The 16,045-nt window shown below is 36.9% G+C and overlaps 1 protein-coding gene across 15 annotated transcripts in view; it reads left to right on the plus strand.

Moving 5' to 3' along the window:
• Window positions 1-12,862, plus strand: part of INPP4B (inositol polyphosphate-4-phosphatase type II B) — a 302,822-nt gene extending 289,960 nt beyond the window's left edge. For 11 of the 15 annotated variants that reach the window (XM_035324467.1, XM_035324473.1, XM_035324477.1 and 8 more), the window contains one exon: window positions 10,134-10,308. In XM_035324467.1, coding sequence (XP_035180358.1) covers window positions 10,134-10,308 — 175 coding nt within the window. Of the gene's footprint in view, window positions 1-10,133; window positions 11,500-11,538 lie in introns of those variants that run through there. The other 4 variants (XM_035324470.1, XM_035324469.1, XM_035324471.1 and 1 more) reach the window with 4 other exon arrangements.
• Window positions 12,863-16,045: the final 3,183 nt, after the last annotated feature.

Here is a 16,045-nt window from a genome sequence, read left to right on the forward strand (position 1 = left end):
TAAAAATATGTATAATTTATAGCTAGTATTCCTTAGTACAAATACGCAGCTCATCCCTTGAATGAACGGGGGAGAGAGGAAACTTGGTGAATACAATAACTCCTCTTTAAGGAAGCAAATGTTGGGTAGATAACTTTTTCCTTGCCCTTGGGTTGTCTGTTACTTCTTCAGTTATTAACTATCCTGAACATGAGAGAACATTATTGGACCAATGTAAAACTGCCATTTTTTTTTCCAATTCCATTCCATTAGCTGTGAGAAATTTTATCTTACCATGGGTTATCACATTTTAATTTTTTACAGTATTCTGCAAGTGTTTCATTGTCGTGTTCCATACCTGAGGAAATGTCATTTATTATTTCATGCAGCAAAATGTTCTGTCTGCATTGATATACATACTTGTCTGACAAGTGCAGTTGCTGGCCTGCACTCCCGTGCCTTCAGCTTTGTTTGAATCTCGTATCTGCTGTCCTGAAATATTCATGCAAGGAGCAAATTTGAACCAAAATAGTTTAGAGCAGTTTTGCTAACTGTTTGCTTTAGCCATGCTGTAAGAGTAGGAAGGATATCATTAATCTAGTAGTACATAAACAGTGCACGAGCCAACTCTGCCTCCTGTGTATATTAATGAGATAACAAGTGAAGCCTGTAGCTAGGCAGCGATAATTTCTAAAAATTACTTTTGTTGTTTAATTGCAGCTTTTGTGTTTTATTGATTGTATTTAAGCTGTTAGTAGCAGCACATTAATAGCACATTACAGAATTTATTTTTAATTAACACAGGATGAAATACTAATAAAATGAGACGAGCGTGATTCCAGCACCCTTTTCATGCGTTGGCTGCACTCTGGTGAGATGATATGAAGCTGATTTAGCTTTTTGTAAAGGTTAATTGGGAGTGAAACTGGGAATAGTGGAGATCTCTCAGCTCTTGCGTACTCATCCGTATATATTTGTGTTTGCGGCAGCAGATAATTTCAGCAGTTTGAAATTCTTGGTCTCTGTATTCTTACCAGTGCAGAGGATGCATGCTCTAAGGGGAGATTTGTTTAGTTACTAGAAGCCTGTAAGTGCTGTGCAACAGCCACAGAAAGGTGGCACTAACCAAATCGAGGAGAGCAGCAACCTGCTCAGGCTGGAATAGGGGCTGTGCTTTTTCCTGGCTCAGCGACCCGTGGCAGACACCAGAGAGGGCTGTGAATGCTAGTGTGGCTCATTCGGCCCGTCAAGGCAGTGTCATTTGCAGAAAGGTTCTTGTGGGATATGTTGCAAGGTGCTTGTTAGCATTTATTAGATATTAAAAGGGAAGCAGAATTCCTTAAGGCCTGCCATTGTAATGGGCATTTGGGGGAACAAAGGGTTTCTAACTAACGACCCGTGTGCCTTTTGGCTGCACTGTAGATTTTTGTTTGACCACCTTGCCTTTGGCGCAGTTATTCAAATACTTAGAGTATGTTGAGTGAGTGTTACCGTTTTTCTTAGAGTGATTAAAGAAAAGCATGGCAAGAAACACAAGCAATACCTGGATTAGTATCTCTCAGACTTGACTAGGTTGGGAGCTGCATTCCTGTAAAAAAGAGTATAAAATAGGAGATGCTGGAATTGCCTCCAGCACAATCTCATGCAGTGCTGGATTTTAGGGACATTCAAGATATTTCAAAAGAAGGGCTTTATCTGGAAAATTGGTGCAGTGTTTATCTAAAGTAGGAGCACCATGAGATGATGTCTCACTGAAACGTTTCTTAAACTGTTTTCCTTCCAGCATACAAAATAACCAGCTTCCACAACAGTAGAAAAAGCCTCTGCAGACAGAGATAACTATCCGCTATCTCAGTGAGGGAAGATTTACACCCTCCTGCTGCTTTACATGTTTCTTCCTGGGGAAGGAAGGAAGGAAATACTCAAAAACTGCTTCTGGCATACTGCTTCTTCAGAAGAAAATAGATTATAGATAAATAAGTTTTCTACTAAATCTTGGGAGGTTCTAATTTTGTTATCTGCTTTAGAATTTTGTTAGTAAAACCCCTCTTTTCTCCAAGTATATGTATTTTTAAAATTGTATATATTCTGCTTATTTGTCAGTAATGCCAATTATCAAAATTAGTGGAAATACCTTGCTAATGTACTGCTTTGCACACTTCCACCAGCAGATATGCTGGGGGACATTCATTGTTTGCAGGTCTCTACACCAGAGATACAAGTGTGAGTAGTGTCAACAACTGGAGAAAAGGCTTATAGAATATATAAATATGTTGTTTAAAATATTTCAGCTTCAGTCCTCCTCCCTGCTATTTGGGAAATAAAACACTTCCTTCTGAGAATAGGCTCCAAAAAGGTTTTTACAGCCTTCTAAGTAGGCACCAAAACAAAAGGTCACATTGACTTTCATAATTTCCCACAGAAAAGGTTTGTTAAACTCTTTATATATTGCCTATTACCAGAGAGGACAACACTTTCAAGACTACATGAGAATTTCAGCCTATCTTAATCATTTGTTCTGAAGGATGTAGGTGGAAAAAGTAGTGCATTTGATATGCAGTTAGGGCATTGCTTACAATTTATAAAACTCAGCAGGTTGGTTTTAGACACCACTAAAGAGAAGGTGGTTTATTCAGTAGGATGGTTGGGATGTCGTCTCCAGATTACTGGTCTGCATCCTGATCTGTGCATTTCTAGGGTGGTGGTTTCAGTTATAGAGTAAGTACAGGAGCTTTCTGTGCTGCACTTAGTGCTGCTGGCACTAGCACTTGTGCACTGGCTGAAGTCGTGGTTCAGGTGCATTTTTCATGTTTGACAAATCTACACGAGCACTAACCCCCCCCCGCTTAAGTACGCCCATGTACTGCGTGGGGTACTAGCACTCAGAGAAAGGCTGGGCACAAAACAGATCAGCTCTCAAACCATTAATATGTTTCTCAGGAAACACCCATTTCAGTACGTTGGTGGAAAGCAACTGGTATTATTTACTTGAGATGGAAGAGCAGTTCACAGACCTTTCCTGTGATTTATCGCACGACTCACACATTGGTTAACCCCATGAAGAGATTATATGAATTGGTGTTACTACTCAGAATCAGTGATGTTCCTCTTTGTATCTCAATTTGAAATTACAGGTAGAAAATACTAAGAACAGTCAAATTTATACCTATTGCTGCTCAACACTTTCTTCACTTAAAATGACCTGAATTACAACTGCAACACAGAATAATTGATCCTCATTTTACACCAACAGTTCCCTCTGACCTTCATTTTGTCATCCTACACATAGACTTGAACATCTAGAAATTAATGTCAGATTTTAAGCACCATTCTTCATGCATGGCTGTACAACAAGCCTCTTCTGCCTCTTAAATCAGTTTTGGAGCTGTTCTTCACCATGTGGGAAAAAAGGCTTAAAAAAAATATTTGAAAGATACAGAATGATTCATGAAGTTTCTTCAGGGTCAACAGGAAGTATTTAAGACACAATTAGATATACAAGAGAGAATTTATCACGGTTTTATGTTTCACTGTGCTCTGTGAGCTAAACGCATGATCACATCCTTGGTAAAACTCCCCTTTCTATGACAGAAACATACTGGAAATAAGTGTGACTCACTAGCCAGCAATACTGGTGCCATAACCTTATGGAAGGAAAACGTATGTTCAGAACTTACTCGAAGGATGTCGTTGTCATCACTTCCCACACTCAGGTCACTGAGACCTGAGCTTTGGTCCGGGGGGGGGGGGGGGCGGGGGGGGGGTTGTGCCTGGTCTGTTTCTTTTTGTGTTCTTTTTTTCCTGCACTAGGCCATAGATCACATTTGCTTTAATTTTGGTTGCACGTTGGATTGAATTTAAACTTTGCAAGAGAAGTTTCTCAGGAAAGATTTTGCAGTTTTGTCCTGAGAATTTTGCTTATATGTGATCCTAATACTTTATGGAAGAATGTCTGGGAAGATTATTAGAATAATATTTTTTTGGATACGAAGAGAAACCTTTGTAGAATTGACGTGTAATGCTGCACAATGGTATTAGTAAATAGCAGGATCAAACAGCAAATCCTTTACTTGAAGTATAGTAAGAGGTGAAAATCATGTTTCAAGAACCACTCAGCTTTTCTGACAGGTAAAGCAGCAGCTCTCCTGCAAACCCCTCACCTTTCAGTTCTGAAGCTAATCTCTCACGCTGCCAGAACGGCTTTGCAGGACTTAAAGCCTGTGTCCATACTTACACGTTACTGGGGAATGTTTCTAGGACATGATCTCAGTGATTTTATTCAGTGAAATTATTAAGTGTCTCTTGGCACAGTGTTGGCCAACAGAGACCAGCGCCCTCCTAGATTTGGCGATTGGCAAAACCAAGGGACCGTTCCCATATGGTGGCCAGTGCTCAGCAGTCTCTTTGGCAGAGAAGGGGGATGCAGGGAATGTAAAGTGAACTTGGTTTTACATTTGGCTTCAATAGCAGGGACCTGCTGAGGGCAGGTTGACACTATGTCATTTAATTTTGGTAAATGACAAAATATCTACCTCATGAACTGGAATCATGTGAACCAAAAAATGATGCTTTCTTTGATGCACATTTGTAAAGAGTAGATGAATGCTTGTTTTGTTTTGTTTTTAATACATGGTTATTTTCCTGAGTTTTATATCAGAATTGAGATAATGTCTCTCTCTTAATTTAGAGAAGATATATGATCAGATAATAAGTCGTGACTATCTGCTTCAATATGCAATACTCCACACTGTTAATTTGGGAAGGGTGTTGCACAGCAGGATGGCGGGAGGATGTTTCCATACTCCAAAAGGGGAGTGAGTTGTGCTGTCTTAGTGGTTGCCTCACGTTCACTTGCCCTGGGAAATATAAAAACATCTGTTGATGAAACCTGGTGGGAAAATTGGACATCTGTAGTTAGTTGAACTTGAATGAGAACATGCAGACAGCAAAGGGAGGAGAGCAATCAAATAAATTGAATTTTGACTGCAGCATTCCTTCCAAAGAGTCCAAAGTACTTTTCAGTGTGATCACGTACAACAACAGGGTTTTGCAGGATGTGGTTGTGTGCACACAAACCAGGTGTCTCCTGGCCTCTTGAGTACTGCTGCAAGAGAGTGTGCTAATCAATCTGTTGCTTTACTGATCCGTTATGACCTGTCCATAATGGTGTTTAAAATCTGTGCTGTGACCATAGCTGAGCTTCAAGTACTCTGCTGTTTCTAACCAGCACCTCAAATTGAATCTTTTTCTTTGGACAGATTGAGAAAGCATAGCTCTAGAGTTCTGAGTGTAAAACAAATTACTATGCATTCGTTATATTTTTGAAGACCTAGGTGTCATGTTATTATGTCTCCATCATGAATCTGCTGCCTGGACAAACTCAGTGGACAAGCCTCTGGTTATTTAGGAAATAAAAAGGGTAAGGAGAGCACATCAAATGATGAAATTGTAAATATATATGCTAAATATTTAAAATATACAATTATTAAAATATAACCAAATATTTTAAGTGGGGGAGAGAAGAAAGAATGAAAGGAATAGAGGATATTGGCAAGAGAAAAGAATAAGGAAAGAAGTTACAGTACAGAACTGCACAAAGCTCCCCCAGAGGAGGTTCAAATTGGCTATTAGGAAAAAAATTCTTTCCTGTGTGGGTGGTCAACACCGGAGCAGGCTTCCTGGTGACATGGTTGATGCCCCAGGCCTGTTGGAGTTCAAGAGGTATTTGGACAATGCCCTCAACAACTTTACCTTTTGGCTAGCCCTCAGGCGGCCAGGCAGTTGAACTAAATGAACTCTGAAGGTCTCTTCCAACTGAACTTCCAATTTTGTTTTGTTCTTTTGTAGAAGATAAAACAAGAAGAGTGGTTTTACTGTGGCAATTTGATGCACATTTTATATATTTTATATTGCTGATGCATGTTTAGTACCAGCTGTCTCCAAATTGCTGACAGAATTCATCAGTATTCTTAGATATAAGACTGCTATTCAGTTTCAATAATGTCAGTTTTGAACTTGAGTGGAGATTATAGGATCACATAAGCAACAAAAATTGATTTATAGCATTTTTTACTTTATTTAATACTGTCTAGATTTGAGGATTTTTTTAAGTTACTGACAACAGTACACAACAGAAAACTATTGAAAAGATTGTTGATACAGAAAATTTCTGATACCTCCCTTCCTATGTCTTCCATTTAAAATGATGCAGATGCACATTTTATTTTTTATAATTGTTGGAGGTTTTATTTTATCAACTTTATCTTTGAACATAAAGGGGTTTTGCCCAATATTCCTCTATCTGTTTTATGTGAGTTCTGCTGATTCAGCAGTCCTCCAGGACTGGGCAGAAATCTATTTCTTCTGAATCACATTTTATTAGTTCAGATGTTGTGGTTCAGCATCTTGATAATGGCCAAGAGATGCTCACAAGGATCCCATCTCCCTACTTTGAAAAAGTTAAGGTTGCATTCCTAGAACTATGGTGCTGTGCATTAAAAACACTGTTTTTTTCTCTTCATACAACTGGAGCATTTCAGTGAATTGCAGTAACATGAATAATGCAGAAACTAAGTAGCTTTCACTCCAACAATTTTATTTTTTTTAAAAAAAAAAAAAAGTGTTCCATTTAAAAACCTTGAGAGGGCTGAAACTCTTTGGAAAAGCTGCTGCTTTAAAAGTTCTGGATTGTGGTAGTCTTAAATAAAAAGAGGAGGTAAATTAGCAAAATTGTGTAAGATTGAGAACCATTTACAATCACTTCTATTTGAAGAAATGTCTTTGCTGCCATTGTTGGAATGGGATTAAAGAGAAGCATCTCTCTTCTGCCATTTTTCTGTGTCAGCACTGGAGTTTGACGAGAAAAACCCAGAAGGCTCAGTAACTGCTTGCTTGAGTCTATTTTCAAAAAGAAGGCAGATTCCCCGAAGTATCCGTGGTATATAAGACAATTAATTCAGACTGAAGTTACTGCTAGCACATGTGGGGGTCCTTGTGTTGATAGAAAGCTGTCTAACTATTCTTCCTGAAGCACTGCTTTAGGACAATTTAGCATCTCCAGTATCATTAGTAGCTGGAGCTGGAAAAGTTCTACTAGGAGAAGCATGTATCCCAAGGCATAAAAATGTGTCTCCTCCAAAAACACTGTGCAGGGATGGTCAGGCAGTGCGATAATGAAAAGCTGGAGTGTGCCCTGGTGGATATGCTAGACTTTGTAAGGATTCCTCAGAGGTTCCTTTTTTTCCTCACAGCATTTTCATTCTCTGCTCCACTGCTTGGAGTTTCAAACAATTTGTCATCCAAGTTAAAAGACAGCAGAAAATACTTGCTGTTTTGCTCTCTCATTTGATAGGCATGCAACATTATCTCAATAGGAGCTTAAGATGATAAAACACCAACTGAGATAGAAGGCAGATTGAAATGGTTATATCATCATTAAACTTACAGCACCCTTGGCTGTTATTTTGTTATTTGTACTTTGCTGTAAGCCTCAAATAAACAATTTGAAAGTAAATGAATTAAATTAGTACTATAGGTTAGAGAGGTGTTCATGACCCCAGATGTTATGAATTTAGAAGTTTTCCCTAGTCCTCTTAAAATGGTGTGTGTGTGCAATACAAACTTGTTTAATATTTTGGAAGCTTTCTTCCTTCCCCTTTGCTGAGACTTAAGAGCTCTTAGAATGTGGTTTGTGATGGAGAGAACATCAAAAACTATGGCTATGCCTTCACGCCATTATAGGGTCAGATACCACTCTGTTCTGGTTGTGCTTTGTCAGTCAGAAGCTGAATAAATCCAGCTGATGTGGCACCAACTGGATGCGTGTTTCCTGATGCAGTAAAATTTCCACCAGATTTAGGTGGGCCAGGGGAAGCAGTGTTGTCACACTACAGGCAGCCAGGTGTATGTAGGTTCCCACTTCGTTTAACTTGAGATACTTCAGTCACTATGGAGAACACTTCAAGGTTTGTTAGATGTCACTGAAGTGCATTGAAAAGTATTTGCAGTGCTTAGCAAAGCACCTGTCCGTGATGAAATATTCCTCTTAAATTAAAAGCATATTTAGATATTCCACTCAGCCTTGTTCTTCGGTAGCTAGTAGTGCAGTTGGATCCCCTTGCTCCATTTTGAGGATGTCTTACTGAATCATGCATAGAATGATGCAACTGATATGTGGAACAGAGGTCCCCGTGCATCAGAGGTTCACACTGGTTTTCCTGGGGGTAAGATAGAACTTACTATGTTGAAAGACACTGATCGTTCTTTTCAGCGTATCAAAGAATAAATGTACTGTAGGCTTTTCTATAGAAAAAAAAAAATAGAACAAATGGTTTTTATCTGTATTTCCATCATTATAAGTGCATAAATCTTAGTGATGCTAATGGGAGTTGTAGAAACAGATAAAAGACAGTCGTACTGTCAATGAGATACGGAGCAGAACGGAGCAGGGCAAGTTACAGAAGTAGGAGGTTTGCATCCCTGGAGAGGCAGTCTGCAAACATGTAACTCACCCTGCTTAGAATAAACTATTGGCATGCAAAACTAACGCTCTTCTGAATGAAGTACCTAACCAGTGGCTAATGCAGAGGCTGTATAAACATGCTGAACGCTGAGCTTTGTTGCTGCCTGGGTGGAAGAGTTCAGTCTCTGCATCTGCTCTGCCATAAATGCACATGTGAAGTTTGTGATGTGGAAGACATCCAGAACTGTCCAAAAGCACTGGGGATGTGAGACCAGGAAGGGATAGATGAGACTGTGCTGAGCTAGAGCTGTCGATCACAGGCATAATGGGAGTAAGCTGAAACGCTCACGTTCACCTCAAAGAGTGGAAAAGGTGGGAGGGAGAGTGGAAAAGGGTCAGGGGCCAACTCGCAGGATTGTCTTAAGATTAAGAAAGGAAAAGGAAAAATAGTAAGCAGTATATTTTTAGAAGTACATAGAAATATAAGGTAAAGCAGAAAATTAATGAAAAGAAATACACTGAGTTCTCATAACTGATCACAAATGATTACGTTATCATGTGAGCAGAAGAGGAAGGAAGTTCTGAGTCCATTTTACATGGAGCTGTGAGATTCTACTGGCCTACAGTCTCTTTATGGTCTGCCAGTACTTTTTCTTGACAAACAGCATACTTGGGACATGTGCTTCTGAAAGGGAATTCTTGCTATCTGACGTATTTGGATATTCTTACATCCACAAGGGAAAAAAAAAGAAGAGTTACCTTTTCATCACAGAATATTCATAGTAACTAGAAAAATTAAAATTCTCATCATTCCTCAGTGCCTAAAGGAAGTCCATGAACAGGAATCCTGAGCATATGCAAATAGAGATCAGTTCAGCGGGACTGAAGAGAGGTAGTTGAAGTATGCACAATTCTACTTGTATAGAAGCTATCAAGACTACAATAGGAAAGATTGGTGGTGATTTGAAAGTATTCCTGCTGCTCTGGTAGGAAAGTGACTGCGCCACCTATAGAGATTAGGTACAACTTTGCTGTAAGCAGATTAGGTTTTAGCTGAGTCAATTGAACAAGGTACAAGGTAAATTTCTTATGGTAATACAGGTGTGAGCCTTTAAATAAAAACAACTGCATTTTTCAAAGTGGAGCCACCAGCACTAATGAATTTTTGAAGTCAATTTACTGTCATTTAAAACCGTTTTAGAATAGTTGTAACTCTTTCAAAAGAGCATGTGGCTTCTCTATTTCCGTCTATATATTTCTTAGTAGTTAGTAAAGCAGGACTGAAAGATCTGTGAAAACCATGGAGACATTATTTATTATATGCCACGTTGTGACATATTTGTGATCTTTCTTTTCTTTGCTTCCTTAGCAATTTTTTTTACTTCCTTATTTAATTTATGTTTGGTGTGTGTGTTCATTGTAGTGATAGTATTGTTCATCTCATAAGTTATTTAATGTTAACTTGTGGATACTACCCTAAGGCACTTAGTAGGCTTGAAGAGATGTTATCCACCTAGTCATTGTGCATCCCTTGTCAGCTGTAGAACATCCTAAATATATGCAAGTACTTAGCATAAATCTATTTCATCAGAATGGCTATGTAGTTTCGCTTTGTTGTCAAAATGCCTACATGTTGGCTTTCTTTGCTGTTTAAATGCTGTTCTATTTGTTCCTAACTTCCCCTGTTTAACAGCAGACAAACCCAGGGAGCACTGAATGAATCGGATGATCCCGAAACAGGCTGTCTAACTGATAACAAGCCAACTTCTCGACACTTCTATCCTGTCGCCTTGCTGCTTGTCAGCTCACACTTGCTGGTTGTGTGGCTTATTTTAAGTCTTGCTTTGCTATTAGCCAAATATCAATAAACTTCACTTGTGTTCCTTTCTTTTCTACAAACAGCAACAAGCTAACTTTAGAAAAATAAATTATGCTGTAATATTTCTACAGTTTCAGACCCCAAGGATTCATCTTTAAGATACAAATGTCTGAAATGTACTGGTTTTGTTATTTTTTTTCTGAACTCTGAGAAGTATACTATGCATTGAGTGAATTGATTTGCTCTTTCTGTCCATGGTAAAGCTTTCCCACTGTAATTAGCTCAAAGAAAGCCCACTTACAATGCTGTCACTGTGTATACAAGAAGATGTGGAATCCTGAATGCTTGAACCCCTCTTTCCAGAGTAACTAGTATGACAAAAATTAAAAATGGATTTGCACAATACAGACTAACCCCCAGACCAATATTATAGGGTGGTGGTTTGTAAGAGTTAATTTTATTGTGTTATTTTCATTGTTATTATCAGCTGATGGGATATTTTTGTTCAAGAAATGGTTATTTATTTGCTACAACTAACCCTTTTCTGTCAAGTAACCAACTGGAATAGAGCAAGTTCTGTTTTGTAATTAAATTAACCTGTTTGTAATTGTTGCTTTAGTTGCTTTTGCTTTCAAGACACTTTTATATTATTTTTAACTAAGTCCTGTTTATGTCTTGATGCACCACTTTGGCACTTGTGACTTTTGTACTGTATGTGAACATCCTTCCTTTATAAAGCAGAGAGTTGGATTGGGCTGTTTGAAAAGCCATTCTCTCCTTTTTTTCTTTTTTTTTTTTTTCATTGCAAAGCTGAAAATAGGGGAAATGAAGCAGAGAGAAAACTTTCCTTCAGAAATCTATAGGGCCAGACTTAATAAAATGCCTTATTCCTAGAATACGCATTTTTATGGCAACATGTACTCTGACGTATACAGTACACAATTTGAAAAAGTATTAGAAGGCTTAAAAGGCAAATATATTTCTGGAATTAAAATGAAATGTATCATTATTTAATTTTTCTAACTGAACCTTAAACCTCAAGGGCAAATATATTAGGGGGAAACAAATCTTATCACCTATTTCTGAGGGCAATAACTGTACTGGGCCTGGCCTTAGATTTAATTTTGTAAGATGTATCATCACTTGTGGAAAACAAAAATGTAGAGTTGAATCTTTGTTATTTTTACTTCAACTGTTGCTGAAACTCTGCAATGAACAAATAAAGCTTATTTATTTATTCTGTGTTTCATGAAGTTGTACTTTTTCCCCCTTTCACTAGAGAAGGATGCCGCATAGAGAATGTACTGAAGAATGTCAAATGCAGAAAGTATGCATTCAACATGATACAGCTGATGGCTTTCCCAAAGTACTACAGACCTCCAGAAGGGACATATGGAAAAGCTGACACCTAAGTTTAACAAATATGTAATCAGGAACATACATGATGCTCATTAGTGAATATAAAAATTGCTGTTTATGACTTATTACTTGGGAATGTGTAATGAGGTGTTATTTTTATCAGGTATAACATTTTACATGGAAGTAACTAGAGTTAGTCATCATGAAATAAAATATGAAATATTAATGGACTGAATATTCTCAAAACCTAGTATATTCAACTTTTCCTTCTGAAGTTGAAGCTTAGTATGATTCATCAACCAGCTGGAATTAGGCTGTTGGATAGTTTGACAGCAGGTTGAAAAGGGAAATGCCATTTGCATTATGAACTGATGTTATCAGTCTGGAGGATGGCATTCTGTCTTTGAACCAAAACCCTAGATTTGAGTTCAGGGGTCTCTTCCTGCCAGAAATAGTGTTTTCTGGAACCAGCGCAGCACTGAGGTCTTGATAACGAATAATTAAATCCTCCTAGAATTGTTTATGAAAGATGCAAGTATTAAAAACCTGGCCTAAATATAATTTTAGTCATTGCATTTAGTTTCCTTACATAAGCATGCTAACTTCACAATATATTTTCAGTAATTACAGCCTGTAATTTTGGTAATTCTGTTCTCGTTCCCTGCAGTTCATTTGAATGTATCATTCTCGGCTTTCTGCACCTGAGCCAAATACCACTTATTTCACTTTCTCTTGCACATAAATCATGTTGAAATCAGGGGGAATAATTCTTCACCTCAGGTGATCTGAATATGACCTATCATGTTCCTGCTTACAGTAAACTTAGAAGTAAAATTAAATTTTCTTTCATGGTAGGTAAAATGATTTGTATATGTAGGAGTTCATGTATCTTTAGGCTATAAAAAACATGCGTGTTTTTATGTAGCCTGAGATAAATGTTATAATTAGAGTAACCTGCTGTATTAGGACTAGTTAGCTACCACTGATTTATATAAAATTTGTAATGCTGTGTGTAGACACTCCAGGATAAAGAACAACTATCAGCTTTAAAAAAGAATGTTAATGTTTCTGCTAGCTTGTGTTAGTCCTGAAATTTGTCTTGCGAAGAACATTTGTGTTTTCTAATTGTATCTATTTATTGCTGCCTTCTGCCCCCCAGAGAGAAATACAGTTAACAAAAAAAAAAAAAAAAAAAAAAAGTTTTCACTGGTTACTGACCTTTATGTAATGCATTTGTTTTGAGAAAAAAAAATATCTAAAGCAGAAATATGAGAATTTTACCCAAATGAAACTGCATTGGGAACTTGGATATCTGTAGGAAATTGTAGTTGCTATGGATAAAGAGGTTAATGTTTATTTGCTCCTACAGAAGTCAAAGAAATCTTGATGCACAGTGAATAAAAATTTGGGTATAAATCTGTAACTGTACTAGTAAAAATACTTATTTAGGCACCTGATCTTGCAAACTCTAATTGGGTGGTTACTTAGAAATGATCTATCATGTGAATGGAATTAAACCCATCTTATGTCTTTTTAAGATAAGGCTTTGGGTCATGTAGGAGAACCTCAGGAAGAGATCCTCATTTCAATAGTCATTGATTTTAGTGAAGACAGGAGTTCAACTACACCAACATATTTAACTGATTGGAACATTTTTTCAAAGTGAACTAGGTCATTTAAACAGTGGTTTGTTGCATTTGTTTATTCATATTGTGTGTCTCCATTTTTAGAATGTTCTATCACGATTGACTTTGTTCTTTTAGAATGTATTACTTCAGCAGTAGATGTCAGAAGAGTTGGCATTGCATCATAGATATTCTCAGGCAAATGAGAATATAATGCCTTGATTTTTCCTGTCATTTATCAGTAGAAGTAGTAAATAGGTGGATGGATGTGTGCATAAATTTGTGTGTTTAAATGTTACACAGCTTATCTGTACGAAATGTTATTTGCAGGTTTATGAAACCTGCAAAGTCTTCCTAGGAAAGTAATGTTCTGTTCTGTCAGTCTGATTGCTGCACTAGCCCTCACTTTCCTTTCTGCCATGTTTATTATTATAATTAACTTAGGGAAAGTTTACGTAGACAGTTCTGAAATAGTGGTAAATTCCTTACACACCTCTGAAATAATCCCGAAGATTTATAATCAAGAATGCTGGCCTTTCTTACAGTAATTCCAAAATAATCTGTAAAGTTCTATGTGGGAACAGTATTCACTGGTGGGTACTATAGGTTCTTATAGCTCTTTATCTCAGCCCCATGGGCATTCTGTCAAGTTCAAAATATGAAATTCTATAGATTTCCTTTTACTAGAAAAACAGTCTTTCAAGATTTAACGTTAGCCTTTAAACCACACTGGGGTTCTAAATTACCATTGTGACTCTCATGTTACCTTTATGTTTAAAAATGTTTAAAATGTTTTCAGTAGTAGAGCCACATTTAGAAAAAAAAAAAAAAAAAAGGAAAACGAAGAAAAAAAACACATTAGATTGCTGTCCTTTTTAACAGTAACACCCAGCATATTCTCGTGAAATTAAATCTGTTATTTGTTAAAGATGATTAGGAAAAAAATGAAATCAGTGTACTGCAGTAAAATTTCATTGGGCTCAGACCATTACAAAAAGAATAGGTTGGATTTTGTGTTAAATAAGACTGAACTTTTTCATGCCAGTTTTTTCATTGAAATGTCTTTTTGTAGGTCACAAATGCCTTTTTAACGCTTAACACAGTTCCAAGTGTACTAGAAGAGTTTTGTTGCCTCAGTACTGAAACAGGCTCAAATATTCCTTTGTTCTATCATTGCCTGCCATGGGCCTGTATCACTTTATGCAGGCAGAGGTTTTCTCACCAAAACGGAGTTGTCAGTTAATGAAGGATTCAAAACTTTTTTTTTTTTTTTTCTGGTTTCCCTATTATAAAGAAACAAAGATTTGTTTTTGTTTTTGCCGTGGGTTAGAGTTACTTTAATTCAAGTATAAGCACTCTGTGTAGAAGACGCTTCAACCCGTCTATCATTTGAATGCCCAACAGAGGAGTTGAATCATCAGCTGAGGTCTTGTGTATGTCCTTGTAGATCACTGTGAGTATCAGTGAAGTAGAATTAAGCAATTTTTTATTAGCAGTACGCACCATTTGTTTGCACAGGGTTAAGGGAAACATACCGATTTTAGCAGCATATGCATGCAAAGTGTTCCATATCAGCTCCATTTTAAAGATTTGTAAGATTAAAAAATCTGTTTTGATGAGCGAGCAATTTTCAAGGGCTAAAAGATGAACAATCAAAAATATATCTGCATCTAAAGCCAAATCTTGTCTTATTCATGGAAGGTATTACTTGTTGAACTAAGATCATCAGGAACTGCCTCAATGAAACCTGAAATGAGAGCTACAAACTCTGAATATTTGTACAATGCATTACATACTTATTGCTTTTGTACTACAGGCTAGCATCTAAACAGAGCGCTGGTATAAAATGTCTGAAAAAAAAAAAAAAAAGAGAAATGGAAAGTTGAAGGTTTTTTTTTCTTCTCAGAGATAATTATAATACTGCTATAATTAATATGTAGCATGTTCAGGCCTGACATTACTAAGCAGGCAGGTCTTTTCTCTTCTGAAGTTTTCTTCTGGGGAATTTGAAATATGTTTTTATTAATGGTTATATTTTAGCTTTTATGCAGCAATTAGGAAACAAATTTTTAATTGTTATCTGATTTTGTCTGTGTGAACTTGCATATTTTGCTGGAATGGTAGCAATATATGTGTTACAAAGAAAAAATATGAGGACAGCTGAAACTAAATATTAACTGGAAGGAGACTTATTGAAATCCTTTGCAATGTTAATTTTGCGCTGTCCAAATTCTGGCTTTTTGTAATTTAAATAAGGAAATCAACAAACACTTTGTGTCTAAAACAATCAAATTGTATGAAAATTCACCTATTTTAAGTGGTTTAAAATGTAATGGTATTTTAAATCATCTCTATTTAGGTGTGAAATGGAACGTATCATTTTGAAGCCCACTGTTTAATATGCCTATTACGATTTTCAGAAAATAAGCTTAATGGTATTTCTAGCTTTAATACAAGTTTCAGGAAATCTTATGGGCAGCTTATAACTAGCAGGAAATGCACTGAACAGCAACAGGTGTGATAAATTGCATTAATGACCATGCAGCAAAATTACTTGTGTGAATTAATGTATGTAATTAGTTAATGAACTTAAACATATATTGTGTCAGTTGGCTACGCTGTAAACTTGAAACCAATGATGTTTCTATTTATGCTTTTTAATTGTAAAGAAGAATTGTGCTGTACAGGCAGTGCCCCATCTGTGAATTTGCATCTCACGTATTTGCAGCTTAAAAGCAGATGTTTACAAACAAAGCTCTTAGCATAATTTACTGTTCTTTAAAACATGAACTTACCTTGTAA

The sequence above is a fragment of the Oxyura jamaicensis genome, chromosome 4 (assembly GCF_011077185.1).
Source record: "Oxyura jamaicensis isolate SHBP4307 breed ruddy duck chromosome 4, BPBGC_Ojam_1.0, whole genome shotgun sequence".
Classification (NCBI taxonomy): domain Eukaryota; kingdom Metazoa; phylum Chordata; class Aves; order Anseriformes; family Anatidae; genus Oxyura; species Oxyura jamaicensis.